Genomic DNA, 19,979 nt, shown 5'->3' with positions numbered 1-19,979 from the left:
AACTTGAGGCCTCAGCAGTGTAAAGCAGACAGGTTACATACTTCACTATGCCATTGCTATATATTTTTTAAAAATTAAATTACCTTTATTACTGTGTTTCATTGCTGTGGCTGCAAAACACAGCTAGAGTTTATGATCTGGTATTGTTCCCTTGTGTAAAGTTAAATGATTACCTAATTAATTTTAAAACATCTGAACATTGATTTGCTTTGGTCTTAAATTGGGCTTGATGTGCATCTTATTGGGCATTTATAATCATTCTGCCCATGATGCATCAATAACTAATGCACCGTAAGTTCATTTTGAAGATCAGTTTGCTCAGTGTCGTCTGTAAAGTTGCAAACATTGAATTGTCAGCTTAATACATTAGTTAATTACTAAACACTCTTGGAAATACTATAGTCTTTGAAATAATGCAGACTGTTTCTATTTCCTGTTGTAATAGAAACACCGATTAATATATTTTCCCTATGACATCTTTTTACAGCGTTCTTAAAGATTGCCTAATCAGGATGACCGATGAGAAGCTTTCATTTGTTTGCACTAATCCTTATAAGCAACTTGCTGTTATCAGACACTATAGTTTCCTTTTGAAAATGAGCATGCTGCCTAAGCTTTCTTTATAAGTATTGGTGTGGCACCTTCGTAGCTTAAGAACTGTTAGCTTGTGATCTGTCTCCCACTCTCCTTATCTCAGTCAGTAATATTTCCCTCCTGCTAAGTTCACATTACCTCAACATGTCCTTTTTGGTTACTTTTACTCACTTGTGCAGACCCCCGCCAATCTAATGTTTTATCCCAGGTATGAGTCCCTCCTGAATGGGCCCATATCTTCATTCTGCTCCAAACTAGATATCCACAGCTGTGCATACCACAGCACCACTGCTGGCTGTCCCAGAGCAGCATCGCTAATTATCCAACTTCCGTCTCCCGACACATATCCCATCAACCCCTCTTCCTCGGGTAAAATTCACCAATCGGGTATGTGCTGCAAACCCGCCCAGGGGCACCCATCTTAAACTGACATTAAGCCCACGATGAATGCAAATCTGAGACCGAACACCTATTTCAGGCCCCTTTATGAAATTGGTCACCGACTGTAAGTTTGCTCAGACGAAATGCAGCCAAACCAGCATTCTTTAAAGGAACCACTGGAGGCTGCCAGCAAAACAGTATTTTTTGTACTTGCCTGAATGTGGAGCCACGAGGAGCAGGGGTGCACCTCCTGGCTCCACATTAAAACTGCTGGCCACCACAACTCTCTGCTCTTCCAACCCCCCACCCCGATCTCCTCTCCGGTTAGATATGTTATTTGAAATGGATAGTTATGGTAGGATTACTTCTTTTCGTGGAGCATCGTCTCCCTCTGGAACAATCTGTAGAGACATGGTCAATGTCCTTCAAGAGCAAACTTGATAAATCCTGAAGAGAAAAAAAAGGACATCTCCAGTAATAGGTGGTAAGTTGCTAGTTAGATGCAGTTATAGTGAGTCATGCACAACCAGTCTCCTGGACCTTGCCTTAGTGAGTCAGGAGGAACTTCCCAGAGTTCTTCCTGATTTGGCCGCAGAATTTTTTTCTCTTTTTTTGAATTCCCAGGAGGCCGCATTGCTAGGGTTTGGGTGAACAGCGTGTACAGTTATCCTGTAGGCCTCATGGCCCTGATTGTCTTTTCTTGCATGTTTTTTCTCTTTCTCTCGTACTCTCATTCCCTTCCCCATCTCTTCCCTTCCACTCCCTCACTCATTACCCTCTTTCTAATATTCCCCTTTCCCATTGCCCTTTCCCCATCTGTCTCTGGTCTTTCTATCATTCCTTTCCTCTGTGTGTTTCTTTCTGTCACACGTTCCTTTCTGTTTCATACTTTCTCTCTTTCCCCCTCTATCTCCTTGTCTCTCATTCCTCCTTTTCCCTGCTGTCATTTCCTTTTTCCCTCCTATGTCTCAAACCCTCATCTCCCTGCTGTTCGGCATTCTCATTCATTGCCCTTTTCCCTGTTTCTAATTACCCTTTTTCCCTGCTCTCACTCTTTTTCTGATTCCTTGTCTCTCATCCTCTCCCCTGTCACATAGTTATTGGTAGTGTCTTGTTCTATGACTTCAAAGCAGATAACAGCATCTTTTTTTCCACTGCAGGTTTGCACTGTGGCAGTAGGAATGCCATTCCGTGTTCCCTCTGCAATTAGTTTTTAAAAGCCAAGTGTGCAATACAAGCCTCATCAACCAATATGATGGCGCATTTTGAGATATTGTGATCAATTCAAAATATAATTTAGCCAGGTCAGAATCGAAGAAAAGGTGTCAAATTTATCATAGCTAACCTGTATTTCTCACGTGAACATTCGGTGAGTAGGTGGAAAGAACGCAGTTCAATCACAAAAGAGCAACATGGGGTTTGCGAGATGCTGACTGTCCATCCCTGGCTTAAATGAATGATTAGCATTTTCAATTTCTTGTTTGGTGGCAGGGAAATTAATTGGGGATGGTACAGGAAGCAACAGACTTCAGAATCAAAGGACAGAATTAATTCAGGACACCTTTATCAATTAAATAGAGAACTGCATTTCCATGGCCTCATTCATGTAATAGCAGCATTGGAGTTGTGTAGGAACTGTGATTACAGTAAGCACTTTGTCAGCTGAGATGAGGGCCTAAGAAAAGGAGGAAGAATTGTTTTATGATAAAGCATTGAAATAAAGAAACATCTAATTGAAATGGAATGGTAGTATTCCAAAATTCTAACATAATGGAGTTGTCAATGTCGGAACAATTCTGATAACTTTATAAACATTCCATTATACAAGTTCAATTTATTGGACTATTTAAGGATTTTTGAGCATTGTGAATATTCTCAGTATCCTTCAGTTCCAGAATACTATCATAAGGCGCACTTTTTATCTTGGGGATTGAAGCTTAAATCCCGTTCCAGCAGAAGGTACAGAAATTGAGGCAGGCTTAATCGAATTCCTCACAAATTAACTTTCTTGAAATTGGCAATTTAAAGATCATTACTAATAGTTGCTGTGGCATTTTAAAAGTCAGCATCAGTATATAAATTAGAAGTTAATAATAAAGTCGGCACATTCTACCTGTTTTCTCCTCTTGCACATTATTTGTTACATTGTGCCCTTCTGTATTAAAGGGAGCAGGACAGTCTTTGCTACAGATTTTGGCAGATCTGTTGCTTCAGTTCAGTAGGAAGCCTGATTCAACAGGGGCAAAACAGACATGGCTGGTGTTACTTGTTTCTACCTCGCATTTGAATTAACAAGCTGCCCAAGAACTGCTATTACTTAACCAACTGATGCAGTAGAGTTCAAGTAGCAGGCAATCCGTGGACTTGAACTAGTGAACTGATTGATTGGGAATGGAGCATTCGACCTAATAAATACTAATTTTCTTTTGTTTTTAAACTATGAGGAACTTTCAGAAGAAGACATTTTTCAATCTTTGGGCATGTGCACACAGTTACACATGTGAAGATGTTAAAAAGATACCTAAGTATTTGTCAAAGTACTAGCAGACTAATGAGTACTCGTCCCTGTTTTTTTCCATTTGGAGCAAGGAAATGTTGCCGCTTAACAAAGCAGAGAATACTTGTATGTTTAAAAAGTTACATTGAGTTTGGCATTTTTAAAATATTTGTTTGTAAATGATTTGTGTTGTGTATTTTTTCCTTTTCTTCATGCAGCGAGTAAAGAAAGATGTAGAAAAGGGCATTGTTTACACGGATATGTTCCTCCTGAAAAATGAGGGGAAAGAAGGTGAAGGTATGTGCATGTGTACTGATATGCGTTTGTTGATATCATACCAACTGTTAACTGATGGATTTGTACTGTATAGTTCTAGGATCAAAAATGGGATTTCCATTCTAACTGGTGCGCAATTTTTATACACATTAAGTTCAAAGTTTTAAAGGACAAAATACCATTGCATAGCAAGAGCCAAAATTGGCACTGAAAAGATGCAAAATTTTTATCTACCAAAGCATTCTGAATTAAATCACTGACTCCATGAAGTTATTTATGGTTGTGTAATCACTTGAAAATTGCAATATGGAAGAAGTGTTGTTTCTGGAAGAGTGTGTCTTGCCTGAACTGAATTAAGTTAGATTCACGTTGTGGACTGATTATGTCTTGTCCATTTTTTAAAAAAAACATGCTTACTATGTACACGTGGGGGAAAAATTACAAAACTCATGTAGATAGCTTTTTCAGAAAGCAAGATTGGGTGGGATAAAAAGCCTGTTGCTGCTTGATCATTTTGGCTTTGGAACTCAGAACTGCCTCCCCTCCTAAACTATGAGAAATTGTCTTTCGTGCTTCTTTTACATTGAGTTACATTGGGCTCGATTTTACACGTAAATTGGGGGGCGGGGGGCTGCGAAAATTGCAGAAATGCAGAGCGGGTTCTGAAGCTGGCTCAAACCTGCTGACTTCCGAGTTCCCCACGGACACATGCGGGCGTCCCGAATCCGGAAGTCCTGCTGGCATTTAAAGCCGGTGGGATAATAGTTAAAGAGCCAAATGTATCTCATTTAGGTACTTAAGATACTTTACTTGTGACATATTAGATAGAACAATTTTTAACTTACCTGGGCGGCTTTCCCATGACTTCCGATTCACGCCTGGTTTGGCTGGATCAGGCAAAAATAAACTAAATAAATTAAATAAAAAACCATTGCACAAAGTTAAAACACAAAATCAACCTACCTTTCCACCCTTCTCCGATGTTCGATCTTCCCTTCTTCACCCGCCCGATCTTGCCCCCTCTCTCCCAGCCGATCTTCCCCTCCATCTCTCCCCCACCTCTCTTCCCCCTCCATCTCTCCCCCACCTCTCTTCCCCCTCCATCTCTCCCCCACCTCTCTTCCCCCTCCATCTCTCCCCCACCTCTCTTCCCCCTCCATCTCTCCCCCACCTCTCTTTCCCCCTCCCCCCCCCCCCCCCCCCCCATTGTCACCTCTCCCCACCCCCCAATCTCCTGACGGTAGCCAGCCTGTCAATCAGGCTGGCTGCCAGGGACGAAACCCGGAGAGCACTTAATCACCATCAATTACGATGTGATCGTGTCGGAAACGGTAAGTTTTGTTTATTCGGGTTTGTCATGCACACCTTCGCCGCCCCCCCCCCCCCCCCCCCACTGCTGCCAACTCGCCACCATTTCAAAATTGAGCCCATTAAGTCTACAGCATAGAAACAAGCCATTCAGTTTCACTGGTCTATGCTGGCATTTATGCTCCACTTGAGCCTTCTCCCTCCCTTCTTCATCTACCCCTATCATCATATCCTTCTATTCATTTCTCTTTCATGTGCTTATCTCGCTTCCCCTTAAATGCATCTATGCTATTTGCCTCAGCTACTCTTTGTGGTAGCGTGTTCCACATTCTTAGCACTCTTTTTGGGTAAAGAAGATTCTCCTGAATTCCCTATTGGATTTATTAGTGACTATCTTATATTGATGACCTCTAGTTTTGGACTCCCCCCACAAGTGGAAACATTTTCTCGATGTCTACCCTATCAAACCCTTTCATTATCTTAAAGACCTCTATCAGGTCACCCCTTAGCCTTCTCTTCTCTAGCCTGTTTAGTCTTTCCTGATAAGTATTTCCTCTCAGTTCTGGTAACATCCTTATGAATCTTTTTTGCACCTTCAATGCTTCTATATCATTTTTATAATATGGAGACCAGAACTGTGCACAGTACTTCAGGTGTGGTCTAACCAAGGTTCTATACAAGTTTAACATAACTTCTCTGCTTTTCAATTATATCCCAGTACTTGGTTTGCCTTTTTTATGGCCTTATTAACCTGCATCGATACTTTTTGTGATTTGTGTATCTGTACCCCAAGATCCCTTTGCTCCTCTACCCCATTTAGACTCATATTTTCCAAGGAGTATGTGGCCTCCTTATTCTTCCTACCAAAATGCATCACCTCACACTTATCTATATTGAAATTCATTTGCCAATTACCCGCCCATTCTACAAGTTTATTGATGTACTCTTGCATTTTGATGCATTCTTCCTTTGTATTAGCTACACCCCCCAATTTGCTGTCGTCTGCAAATTTTGAAATTGTACTTCCGATTCCTGAGTCTAAATCATTGCTGTAAATTGTGAACAACAGTGGTCACAGCACCGATCCTTGTGGAACACCACTTCCCACCTTTTGCCTATCTGAGTAACTACCCTAAACCCCTACTCTCTGTTTTCTCTTTTGTAGCTAGCTTGCTATCCATTCTGTTACCTGTCCCCTGACTCCACATGCTCTGACCTTAGTCCTGAGTCTACAATGCGGTACCTTATCGAAGGCCTTTTGAAAATCCAAATATATTACATCTACAGCATTACCCTTGTCTATTCTTTCTGTTACTTTTTCAAAGAATTCAATAAGGTTGGTCAAACATGACTTTCCCTTCTGAAATCCATGCTGACTACTCTTTATTATATTTTGTTTTCTAGATGTTTTTCTATTACATCTTTGATTATCCAAAGACCCATATTGCCCAAGTTTTAGTGACGATATCACCACATTAACTTAATATATTAAACACCATGACATTTATATAGAACATCAGTATAAAAAATAAAGAAAATATTGCTGAAGACATGTGCTGCATTTAACATGGTACAAGTTGGATTTAATTTGATCGTGAACTTCAATTTAGAGGGCATCGATTCCCACACCCAAATATGTTGTGATTCTGCATGTATGAATACGTAGCATAGGTATTTTCTTTGCCTATTGCGTTAAAGTTAAATTGTTGTCCAGCAGATATTCTTCCCTTGTCCGTCTGATACCATTATCACTGACCACTTCTCATCTTGCATTCGGTGTTGCTGCAAGATTTGCACCATTTTAGTACCTGTTAAGAGAATAAAATGTATAAATGAATCGATGCATTGAATTATTCAAAAAAACAAAGGGACACTAAATATTCAGGCAGAAAACTTACAGACTAAATTAAAAAGCATATTTTACCAACATGAAGATAAATAATTGTCTCCTGTATTTATATTGAGAAATCATCTGGTATCAAAGAAGAACGTCTTTGAAACATTCTGTGGGCTCACCCACATTTCTGTAATCCTTATTTACAGTTTTTTTTCACCTCTAACATTCCTCACCTTTATTGTGTACTCTGTGCTTATTCATAAAAAAGAAAAACATCGCTTAATAGAGACCTACATAATTGAAACTCACTTTAAGATGCTCAACAGGAATGATTGAATAGAGGGAACATTTTACTCACCGCTTGGCATTCCCATTTATAGACATCAACTATGTATACAAAATAATAACCACTTATCAATTTCTTCCTCCTACTGGTATGACCTGCTATGGAAGTTTAGTTTTTTGAGTATATTTTTTGAATCAGAATGACCAGCTATGTTTGCTGTACCTTCTATAAAGTTTTGTCAATGTTATCAACATTCACAATGCATTGTGTGGTGTGGCACTGGACCATACAGACCAGGAAGCCTCGGGTATAATCCCTCATGAACTAGGATGAAGATGAGGATGCTACAGTTGGCTTCAGTTTTTCCAGAGGAGGGAACATGATTGGGGTTCAGTAACCCCTGTTGGAATTGTATGGGCTTCAGGGGAAGACAGATAGGGTCATGATGGCCCTATGTTCACTTTGCTTGCTGCTGCTTCCTGTTCAGGTTTGTATGTAAAGAATAGCAACAAGGGTGAGGTACCAGTGCAATTTCCGTGCTGTTGCTCATGGAAACAGCATAACCCACTGACTTCAAGAGAAGAAGGGCAGTGGCAGGATATTGGAGATAAAAAAAAAACAGACCAACTGAAAATCAGAACATTGCTTCATTGGGATTTTTAGACAGTTAAATATTTGTTGTCTTGAAAAAATTTTTGTTTAGTTTAAATAAATGAAACATTTATCCTTTATAATTCAGGTATGTAATAGTATTTGATATAAAATTTCTTTGATCTCAAAACCTCAATGTATTTATCACTTATTTTTTCTCAGACAAATGGACTTGGGTTCGCATGAACCCTACAGGAGTGAAGCCATCACCACGATCCGGATTCTCTCTGGCTGTTGCCCCCAACAATCGCGCTGTTCTTTTTGGGGGTGTGTATGATGAAGAGGAGGAGGAAGACATCCAAGGAGAGTTTTTTAATGACATTTACATGTATGATATGGTAAAGAATCGCTGGTTTTCTGGGAAGTTAAAGGGACACAAAGGAGAAAGAAAAAAACGAAGACGTGGAAAAAGAGAGGGAGAAGGAGCAGAAGTGAAAAGTGAACAGCAAGGATCCCAAAGTTCAACAGAAATAGTGAAAGAAGTTGTTACTGAAGATGGTACTGTCATGACTATAAAGCAGGTCATAAACAGCCCTGAGGCCAAACCAGACACAGAAAGTGAGGAGGAAGATGAGGATGATTCTGAAACTGGCCCAATCATTGAGCCATGTCCCCGGTCCAGTGCCATGGCAGCTATTAAACAGGGGGTGTTTTACATCTACGGTGGGATGTTTGAGGTGGGAGACAGACAGTTTACTTTAAATGACCTTTACTGCATTGACCTGCACAAGATGGATGAATGGAAGGTTCTCGTGGAAACTGATCCAAGTAAGTTTGTGATTTCTACTGGTACTAGGCAAAACCCATATGTTTTCATTTAGACTCAACCAATTTGATATTGATACACCATTTGTCAGCAACAGGTAGCATAAAATAACTTGTGGAACTATTTATTGTGAATTTTCAGGTGGTTCATCCCACTGGACTATAATAAACTGAGGAACTGTCATCACAATATAGCAAGAAACACATCATAAAGCTGGGTGAATGAATAACAAGTATACCCCAGTACTGATTAAAACCATTATAAGTTTTGGTCCATAAGGTACTATTGAATGTAGTTATTTTTAATCTACAAACTTGGAGGTGATTCACACACTGGAACATTGATGTTTCTCCAATCGGTATAAACATTACAGGAACAACTTTTGCACAGATGCAGCAAATACATCAGATTTTATGGAACTTTTTTTCCCTCTTTCTCTTTTTGATTTATTTTCAGAAATCACAAGGAAGTAAAACATATGGTAAGCCTGAGTGAAAGTTATATGCCACATTTAAAAACAAATTGACTATAAGGCACACTGGAATATTTGTTGCAGTTTTTACATTGAAGTAATATGAGATTAATTGGATATAAAGCCCAGAATAAAGAATCAATCTCTTCTGATTAATTATTGATAGACTTCCACAAAATGTTAGCACTTTTATCCTAGTAATCATTTGAATGATTTTTAAATGCAAGATTGCTTTATGCTTCATAAGGGTGTAATTTTACATGGATATAGAAAAATAGGTATGGAGGAAGGTTAGCACGCTGTTTGTGTTTAATACTACAAAGTGGGATTTAGTAGTTTAAGCAAATGTAGATAGTGACAGGATGGCTCATTGCACATTATTGCAGTTTGGAGCAGCTGGTTCCTTGTTTAAGTATTGTTTAAGTGTTTATTATACCAGTCAGGTGACACCATGAGATTCAGGTTACATTTCAGGATTACTGGTCCAGGACTAGCAGCAGGTGAATTCCACAGGCTCACATTTTTAAAGAATATAACTACTTTTAAAAAAATGTTAAAGAACGCATATGAATGTTTGAATCTATTGTAGGATTATTATTATTATTTTCATTTGCTCCATGTTTAGGGAAATAACCCTATCACTAGTTCTAACCTTGAGCAGAGATAACAACCACAGAAACTGGTACTAAAATTACTAAGCATTTTATTCGATTGCCAAACGACAATAAGCAACTGATTTAGATAATATTCACAAATGAAATACAGTTCAGAACGCAGGTTGACCGAACCATTTTGTTCTGGAGGAGGGAGCCCTGGAATGTCTACCGATGTGATTCTTCCTTGTCTTCGTCTTCTACCTCTTCACGTTGGCTCATCGTGTTGCTGCTCCCTGATGATTGCCTTTCCTCTCCTAAGAATAGATCAATTTGTTCTCCTTTATATAGAGTTTTGAGGTATCCAGATCAATACTAAATACGGAGATTCTCTTTGTCTGAGCCTTGTGGTCCCTGTCTACCATAAAAAGGTTTCTTCTGTCATCTTGCTGATCATAATCTATTTTGGTTTCATAAGTTTTTTTTATCATCAAAGATCTATGGTATGCGGTTATCTGGACAAGCTGAGTATCCTTTCCATGAATAACACATCCAAAGTTAAAAGTGGCCAAGCTGACGAATTCCAAAAATTCTATATCCTACACTGTCATATCTGCGAGTGCTGAAATATGCAAAATCTTCAAAAACACACAGTTCAATTGACTTGAGATGTTAGGATTTCCCTGATGACTCTAGTGACTTAGCTGATGAGCTGATCTCAGCTGGGGTGGGGCTAAGGGTGTCCTTGGGTTAGAAGAGGAAAATCAGCCAAAATTGCTGCTTTTGGCCACTGTTTAATGATCTCTGCAAGAAATGCTGAAATTTGGATATTGGGAAGGATAGCCTTAGTTTCAGCTGTGATGCCCACTGTTGATGCTCATTGTTGGGTTTGACACAAATAATGGCTACTTAGTTGATGACTGGTAACGGAGTAACCAAAGCCTATATGTCTTAAGATAAGGAGAGAAAGTTAACAAAATAAAAGCTAGATGAACTTGTTTTCCGTTGCAAAAAGAGGAATGGGAGATGAAAGCCAGGGCTGATCCCTGTCACTTTGTGTTTGTTGATTTGGCAAGATTGATCGTTACTGGAAAGCCAATGCAGGCTGGCTCGTTATTCAGCTCAAAACCTTTGGCCATATCAAGCAATTGTTCCAGTAAAAGTGGACAGTTGATTACAGAACTCAATTTTCATCACGGTCATCTTTGAAATTCCTCTCATACAGCCCACAGTTAATGGTGGAACTACCATTATGTACTTAATCAGATCAAGAGCATCAGCAAAAAGCACTCATTTATGCCTCAATCTCTGTGAAGTAATTTTCGGCAAGAGAGCTAGTTTAGAATTATTTCAGATATCCCAAGGTGCTAGCTACTTTTTTTTGCTCTCAAAAGACATATTATTAGGTATTTGCACATCTGTTTGTCCTGCTGTACAATGTGTAACCTGTTATATTTCCAGAGGCAATTTGTAAAAATTACAGACCCTGCAGCAAGCTGTTGGGTGCCTCAAGGAGATTGGCTGAGATATTGGCCCAGAAATTGCTCCGAGCGGTGAACAAATGGCGCTCGCTGCTCCATAGATTTATACTAATCCACTAGCTTACTTTACTGCGGGCACTTTCTCTAATAGGAAGTTGAGAAGAACCCACCGTTGGCTCCAGTGAAGCTAGGACCCATGGGAGAAATGAGAGGATCGAACTCTCCCCAGTGCAGCATCCTTGAAAAACCGCGAAGAGTCAAAACCTTGAAGTACAAACTGCAGTGTGAAAACCAGGAAGTGAAAACTTCAACAATATAATCATTTGTAAAAACAGTTATAGACAGGGAAAAAGAGAGGGTAAGAAATAATTGAATTAAATAAAAGAGACAGAAGGGAAAAGTTTTTTTAAAAATTTTTAAATTTAAAAACTTTTTTTAATGACCAAAAACTATTAAAATAAGGAGTAATGAGATTCCACATTTTTAAAAGTTAATTTTTGGTTGTTTGGCAGTCGTCAAGACTTACCGTGCTGTTAAAACTTCGACAGGGACCCCATCTTGCATCACTCAAGTGCTCCTCTTGGGCTTCATTGAACTGTGTACGAGCTGGGCTGTCCTCCCAGTGAAGGAGAACATGGAAAGGGAAAAGAAATTGGAAAATAAATTCTTTCCTGAAGAAGTAACTAAAGAAATAAAATCTTGAGTTATGCCAAATTAAGAATGCTGTTCCAATAGGCAATCTTTATAGAGAGAATACGATATGCGTTTTGTGGATTTATATTTTTATATTTTTATATTGGGACCGATTTTTCTTCGGCACCATGTCCAAACAACACTCAGTTCCTGGACGCAAAACCGAGGAAAGGAGGCTAAAATCTGTTACGCCAGATCTCTGCCCCCAATCCATTGCCCAGGTGTTTCCTAGCGTCCCAATGGGATGTGGAGTGGTTATGCCCACAGCAGGCACAAGCCTAGAAACCCCATACAAATGATATCTCTCACTTCATTTTCCTTTGTGTATGTCAGAATTACATCCATTGGGGGCTGCACCCACTGATAGTGGGCCATGGGCCTTGTGCCCAGTCCTGCTCAGCCATCTCTTGGAACCAGGCAGAATGTAAGTTCCTTTTTCAGGTGCAGCAAGAGGGGGAATAGGCCTAGAGCTTTTCTGGCCACTGTTGAAGAATAGCAGCGAGAAGGCTCCACAGGCAGCACCGATTACCATTGCTACAAGCCTGCTGACTTCTTCTTGTGCTTAATGTGCAAGGCTCTGTGCCAGGGTAATATCCAGCCTATTTAAATGACTTGGATTCAGAAATACATGTGGGTCAGGTGGTATGTACTTCAGGATGGGGAGGAAAATTAGATCTGTTGTGTCTGTTGATATTACAAAGGTTTCTTTGGTCTAAAATGTGTCTTGGATATGCTTTAAAGATTTTTTTTAAAAGGTCTTTGTTTCACTTGCCTTTGCCTTTGTGCAGAGACCCAGGAGTGGCTGGAGGAAGAAGAGTCAGAGGGCGAGGAAGAGTGTGAAGGAGCTGCAGGAGGAGAAGATGAAGAGGAGGAAGAAGAGGACGATGACAGCAGTGAAGAAGAGGGTAATTACTTTGAATAAATCTACATTGTTCTTAAGTATGTGGGTAGCCAGTCTGTATTGTGTCTATGGATTCTTTGGAAAGGTCATGCACAAGGTTCATGTAACAAGAACCAGCATGGCTCAGTGGTAACACTCTTGCCTTTGTATCACAGAGTCGTGGGTTCCAACCCCACTCCAAGAGTTGACCACGTAATTACAGCTGACACTTCAGTGCAGTACTGAGGGAATGCAACATTGTTGGAATTGCTGTCCTTAAGCAGTGCCCTGTCTGACTGTTCAAGTGGATGGCACTTTTTAAAGGAAAAGCAGTTCTTACATTAGAACATAAGAAATAGAAGCAGGAATAGGACATTCGGCCCCTTGAGCCTGCACCGTCATTCAATCAGATCATGGCTGATCTACCTCAATTCCACTTTCCCGCCAATCCCAATAACCCTTGATTCCCTTAGTGTCCAAATATTTGTTTAACGTCTCTGCCATTTCCTTATTTCCCATTATAATTTCTCCTGTCTCTGGCTCTAAGGGACCCACGTTTACTTTTGCTAATCTCTTCCTTTTTACATACATGTAGAAGCTCTTACAATCTATTTTTATATTTCTTGCTCGTTTACTCACATTCTGTTTTCTCCCTCTTTATCAATTTCTTGGTCATCCTTTGCTGATTTCTAAAACCCTCCCAATCCTCAGGCTTACTATTCTTTTTGAAAACATTGTAAGCCTCTTCTTTTAATCTAATACTATCCTTAATTTCCCTAGTTAGTCATGGTAGGATCATTTTTCCCATGGAGTTTTTATTCCCCAAGGGAATGTGTTATTCGTCTAGTTTCTTGACCAACATTCATCCCTCAACCAACATCACCAAAACAGATCAACTGGTCATTGATTTGTTGTTTGTGACGCTGTGCTGTGTGTAAATTGACTGCCCCTTTGCCAAAAAACAAGACCAACTGTGCTTCACTGGCTTGAAGCACTTTGGAACATCCTGAGAATGTGAAAGGCATTCTATAAATCTTTCTTTCCTATACAAATGCAAGTTTGTTTGTTCATTCACAACTCTCTTCCCCTTTTCTGTTGAAGGATTATTCAGACTACAGAAAATTGATCAGTTTCTATTGTATACTCGCCAACACGATCAGCTGGCAGGTGTTCCAAAACATGTGCTACTGTATTGTGGAAAATTTGAACTTGCAACATAAAGTTCTGGCAATAAAAAAGTATTACTACCCTTCAGATTGAATCCTCCATATACATACATTTTTAATCCCTGTTGTTTTTGAGTGACATGTGAAAGACTGATCACGTGGTATGAGCTAACTCCCTAAATAAGTGTCCCAGCAAGTATTGGAACGTTCTTATTCTTCTATCAGTTTTGAATGCGTGGGGGAGGGATGCAGAGCATTCTTGACTATTTGAAGTCATGATGGTAATCCTCTTTGCAAGGAATTTCCTTTCACTTCATTGTTGTTTATTGCTAATATTTTGGGTTAGCCAACCGTTTCCCAAACTATTTTGGCTCCTACCCCACAGTAGTGAAGGTGAGCACTCTCGTGCCCCCTATAAATGTAAACATTATATATTTGCTGATAATTTGACTAAATACAAAACCTAAAATAAAATTCAATAAATCACAAGTATAAAAATAGAACAAACCGTTTTCCTCAGTGACTTGGATGGACCTGCTTCTCTCTGCAAAGTTTTTCTACACGAGGCTGCAGTTTGGAAGTCGCTACTCATAGTTCTGGTTCGATGTTCAGCTGTAACCTGTACTTTGTTTTGATGGAGGCAACTGCAAAGAAACCAATTTCGCACAAATAAGGAGTTGCAAATGGAAGAAGTATGCGCATGGCCTTTTTGTTTAAAAGTAGACACTTCTTCTATACTTGACCAAAATTCTTGGTCGGAAACTGCACTTTTAAAGTCGAATCTGAAGTCATGTCTATAAACTGTTCTTCTTCAAGAGTATTAAAATCATCATCAGGAGTCCTTGTGCTGAATGGGTTTCTAATCCAGTCATATTTTCCAATATCGGTGCCCAAAAAGTATTTCTGAAAGTGAGTTCTCAATGATGAAAGTTGTTTTTTTATGCAATGCAGTACTTCTTCGAAATTCTGCGACTTGTTATTTTCGATGAATGTTTTGAGATTTGGGAACATGCCCATGTTATCCTTTTCTAATCTGCTGCTCCACATTTTCCAGTTTCGTAATAAATGAATTTATCTTATCTGCAAGCTGAAGAATGTGAGTGTGAGTGCCTTGTAACTGTGTGTTCAAAACATTCAGTTTATCAAAAATATCACTTAGACATGCCAATTTAATTACAAAGTCTCCATCATGGAATTTCTCTGCACATGTGTGCTTTTCTTCTTCCAGAAACATGCCTACCCTGTGTCTGAGCTCAAACACACGTGTCAAAACTTTTCCATGTGATAGCCGTCGAGAGTCACAATAAAACAACAGCGCTTTGTGATCGGCTCCCATTTCTTCACACATAGCTGCAAAAAGTCTGGCTTTTAAAGGTCTTGTTTTTATGTAGTTCACACGATAATGACAGTTGATAGCACCCCTCATAACTCCGAACTTAAATCACTTGAAGCCAGCGCCTCTTGATGGATCATACAGTGTGTCCAAATAGCATCTGGCACTTCCCTTCTTATCAAAGCCTGAAGGTCTTTATATTTGCCAGCCCTAGCCTTTACCCCATCTGTACATATTCCAACACAGTCCTGCCATTTCAAATCAGCCTGTTGCATACAGGTTTACAAAAAAGTAAGTCCTCGTTCACGTTTTATCCAAGTATCGCACATGTGTAATCAGCTTGACAGTCTTTGTTGCTGTCAATGGCTTCATCCACTTGAATAGTAAAGCGATTGTTACAAAGCTTTTCAATTAGTTGCTCTTCTAAGTCTTCTGATAAATCACTTATACGTCGAGTTATTGGGTTGTTAGACAAAGGAACACTTCGGATTTGTTCAGCGCTTGCCTCACCAAGCATAGTTGACACAATATCGATTGCAGCAGGAAGATGTAATTCTTCTGCAATAATATGAGGTTTTTTACACCAAGCTACTCTGTATGCAACCTGATACGAAGCTAATAGGGCCTCTGCAGGGATGGACGTAGTTTTGATTGGACGATTGAATATCGTGGTCAAAACATTCAGTTTTCTAACGAAGAATGTGCGAGGCTTTCCCACAAGATCTCTATGCTTAGTCTCTAAATGTCATCTCAGTTTATTTGGTTTTAAACTATCAGCTGCAAGTATATTTAAACACACAACACACTGGGGTCTTTCTTCACCACTTACCATGGTGTAAATCCGAATGAAAGATATGCCTGATAGTATTTCCTGGATTTTGATTTAGAGGTTGTTTCTTCCGTCCCGCTTGTTGATGATATTTCTGAATCTGTTTTTCTTTTTACTCTGGTTAAAAACTTATTTATTGTTAGGAATATATATATATGAAAAAAAGAAATACAGTCTGCAGGAATGGCACTTCAACTTGGCACACACTTCCAACGCACGAAATAAACGTTACATTGGCTAACAAGTGTGGCGGGCAAAGTGCCTCCCACACACATAGCCCGTTGGTCGTTTGCCAGAACGAAGTAATTACCATTTCACGGGACTTCTGGAGAGGGAGGAAGAGGGAAAGAAATCAAAATCATGCTGCTATGATAAAAGTCTCTTTGTGCGGAGGTGAGCGAAAGGAGCCTCGCCCTCTGATTTTTTTTTTCACTCTCTCTTGCTGCTCCCCCCAGAGAACAGGAGCTTGTGTAACCTCCGTGGGAAGGGTGAGGGACCAGGAGATTGTTGAGCCCTATGAGTGAGCTGGCACATCACCACTTGGTGTTCATTGGATTTATTTATTTCACCATTCCACAGTCTCCCTCCCTCTCCCAACCTCTTCGCGCCACCCTTTGGAATCTTTCGGCGCACCCCACAGTGTGGGAAACGCTGTGTTAACCTTTAAACCTTTGGCATCAAATTCGTGCTGATATTTGCATGCACCAAAGCTCTTAATGCCAAGAATAATGACATCAGTGACTTTGACATTCTGGGTTTCTCGGCTGTGTGGGATTCATCACTGAAAAGACGATCACTGAATGAGACCACCTTCACGGCTCGTACTCTGGTTTCACCCTTTCCCAGTATTGGTTAGGTCTCTATGGTCCATGCACTTAAAAGAAGTCTAGGCCATAAAGTTTGAGGAATATTTTCAGCTGTCTCTAACTGACAGAATTTTCAAAGCTCCCTGGCTCAGATTTCTGTGACATCATGGGCTTAGTTCACTGCTGGTCAGGCAGATATCCTTACATATACTGAACCTTATTTCAGGGACAGTCCTGAGATGTAGCGGGGAAGGATCTATCCATTCCTTACTAATGAATCCCTCCAGAAGACATGAATTTTTGGACACTGCCAGTCCATCCCTGCTCTTTACTAGTGATTTTATTGCATTTTTAACATTCCCATGTTCATAAAAATGACCAGTTGTGTTTCAAGGCATCAGATGGCAATGATTTAGATTTCCAAAATTGAACATCCATCTCAAGACATCATTGTGTATCGAGGGTTATTAATTTACTTGTGCTACAAGCTATATTGGTTTTCTCTATCACAACACATTGAAAATCAAATAAACACACTATAAAATTTTATAGTTCACCAAGTACAAAGTCAAACCAATGCATGCGTAATTTTATCAGATATTTTACCCATATAATATTTAGATGAGAAAGGTTTATCAAGTTATATGCCACCATCTGCAACAATTAAAATATTTTTATTTGAAATATATTTGTTCTTCTGAAATAAAATATTAACACTCATTTTTCCATAGTACCATGGGTATCATGGATTTGTATGGTTTTTTCTGGGTCAAGTTAGATCAATTTAAGCAACAAAAACCTTTAATTGGATGGAATTAGCACTATACAGTTGCTTTTATTGCCTCCTTTTTGAAGACTCTTAAGAGTTAATGTTAAATCCAATCCCATTTAATTTGCAGTTTTGGTCAGGAATTATTTAATACGAGCTTCTGACATATGAAAAAGAAACAAGACTTGCGCTGTCATTTAGCTGTAGGTGTTTTGTCAATGTGCTTCTATGGCCAGTCTTAAGTTCTGGGTAGTATAAACAAACCCAGTAATACTGCTTGTAAGTGCCATAATTAACCCTGGAGTGCACAATATCATTATTGAATATAAAGAAGAAAAATTATTCCATTTTTTGTGATGATTAGTTTTCATTTTGATTAACATCAAAAATATTTCTGATACTGGAACATATAATGGGGATATATATGGGGACCCGGTTGAGCTGAGGTTGTTGTGGCTTTTGAGGTTGTAAGAGGGTGGGAAGCTGTTAACCATTTGTTTTGTTTTGTCAGGAGATGATCATCCTCCAGTCCAACCAGCAGAACCTTATTCAGAATATATGTCACGCACAGAATCGTACTGGATTAAACTGGCCAAGGATAATATGGGCCAGAATGCCAAAGAGAAAAAGACTTTGAAGGTGGCACAAGCAATGGCAAAGACTTTTTATGATGACATTGTTTGACGGTCAGAAGTTATCCAGAACTGAACCCTTGCCAGTATTCATTTGTTAATATGCTGTAACTATTGCCTTTGAGCTCAACTGCAAAATGAACAAGTTCATTTAATTAATTGCAACTATTTTATTTTTTTCTACTTTGTAAATCTTAAAGCTAATTTCAGACAGATTCAACATTGTTACCTTTGCTACAATTTTTTTTTCTAAATCTGAAGTTACAGCAGAGCTATTAGCTTTAGTTTCTCAGCAATCCATTGCTTACCATGATTGTACTGCTTTATTGATGTGTTTTGCATTCAAATATGTCTTGTGTTTTTCTAAATTCTTAATGCCAAAGTGAAGGCTATTTGTGATTGTTCCTTTCACCTTACTGTGATATAGAAGAAAAATAAAAACCTCTCACTTGACTATTAAATTTATTCATTTGCTTATATAAGATAAGGTAATGCTAATCAATGAATAGAAAATACTTAGTTTGTGTGATTTGCATACAGCAGTTAAAGACAAAGAAATCAACAAGAAAATAAAGTTAAATTGTACTTCAATCTTAGGCTTAAGCAATCAAATATACATGTTATGATTAGGGCTCTCCCCAGATACCTTTCCCTTGCCTGGTGCAAAGAACCACTTCCACACAGAAGGCCACACTTCCTCTGAACTCAAACATGACATTATCGTGCCAGTATGGAAAATAAACCCCTTATGTTGCTGGAAAACTCACCAAATATAGCGTAAGCCATCTTGTACTCTGGATCTCTTTGATAAGCAAATAAAACTGACAGTTTGTAGTCACGTTTATTGGGCAGTACAGTTTTTTTGCAAACAAACTACAACACTAAAGAACAAAAAAGACATTGTTCCAGCTCACAACAATAAAGGATACCAATAAAAGATTACCATTAAACATTGAAGGTTTACATTGAAGCTCAATGAAGATTTTTTTTTTATAGCATTAGCCTCGAAGTACTATTAGCAAATAAAGCATAGTGCTGTCCCGAGGCCTCAAACACGCCATGAAAATGGAGGTGAGTTGCAGCCGACCCTCATTTGGACCTTTTAAACGAGCGATTGACACTTGAATGAAAGGTGAGCTTTTGCAGCAGGGCACTCAGTTCTCTCAGACAAACCTTTGGCTGGGAGTTCTTTTTGTTTAGACTGAGATTTTCTTTGTTGAGACCGAGAATTCTTGTGTTCAAACAAATTAACCTACATTTTGGACCCCCATCAAACTGACGTCAGGAGGGGGGGTGCAATGGATATATTCCACAGTACATCTTGAGGAGAAAGCACATCACCATCCGTGTCAGGCACGGTGTGCAGTTCTGGGAGTTGCAGGTGCGCCACAAGGACCTGGAGAAGAGCAGAGAAGGGATCAACGGAGGGGTTGAGATCACAGGAGGCACTACCCATGTGAGAGGGTCTATAGGCAGAGACTGAGCTTCCTGGACCTCTTTGAGGAGCAGTGCCTATGCTGGCTCAGATTGAGTGGCCAGGTGGTTGCAGACATCTGCATGCTCCTTCATGCAGAACTGCTCCAGCTGGGCCTGCTGGTCACGCATTCCCCATCACAGTTAAAATCACCACTGCCCTCAATTTCTTCGCCTCCATATCCTTCCAGGGCATCACTAGTGACATCTCCAGGATATCTCAATCGTCTGCACGTAAGTGCGTATAACTTGCTGG

At 39.5% G+C, this 19,979-nt stretch overlaps 1 protein-coding gene across 4 annotated transcripts in view; it reads left to right on the top strand.

Moving 5' to 3' along the window:
* The window catches only part of klhdc4 (kelch domain containing 4), a 74,050-nt gene extending 55,347 nt beyond the window's left edge, over positions 1 to 18,703 (top strand). The window contains exons 8-12 of one of the 4 annotated variants that reach the window (XM_067998002.1): positions 3,691 to 3,769; positions 7,993 to 8,598; positions 11,655 to 11,821; positions 12,624 to 12,740; positions 18,130 to 18,703. In XM_067998002.1, coding sequence (XP_067854103.1) covers positions 3,691 to 3,769; positions 7,993 to 8,598; positions 11,655 to 11,821; positions 12,624 to 12,740; positions 18,130 to 18,255 — 1,095 coding nt within the window. In that variant the 3' untranslated portion in view covers positions 18,256 to 18,703. Of the gene's footprint in view, positions 1 to 3,690; positions 3,770 to 7,992; positions 8,599 to 11,293; positions 11,593 to 11,654; positions 11,822 to 12,623; positions 12,741 to 18,129 lie in introns of those variants that run through there. The other 3 variants (XR_010965967.1, XM_067998003.1, XM_067998004.1) reach the window with 3 other exon arrangements.
* The last annotated feature ends 1,276 nt before the right edge of the window (positions 18,704 to 19,979 follow it).

The sequence above is a fragment of the Heptranchias perlo genome, chromosome 16 (genome assembly GCF_035084215.1).
Source record: "Heptranchias perlo isolate sHepPer1 chromosome 16, sHepPer1.hap1, whole genome shotgun sequence".
Taxonomy (NCBI): domain Eukaryota; kingdom Metazoa; phylum Chordata; class Chondrichthyes; order Hexanchiformes; family Hexanchidae; genus Heptranchias; species Heptranchias perlo.
The sequence above is the reverse complement of the archived record's forward strand: the minus strand, read 5'-3'. Positions and strand labels throughout refer to the sequence as shown.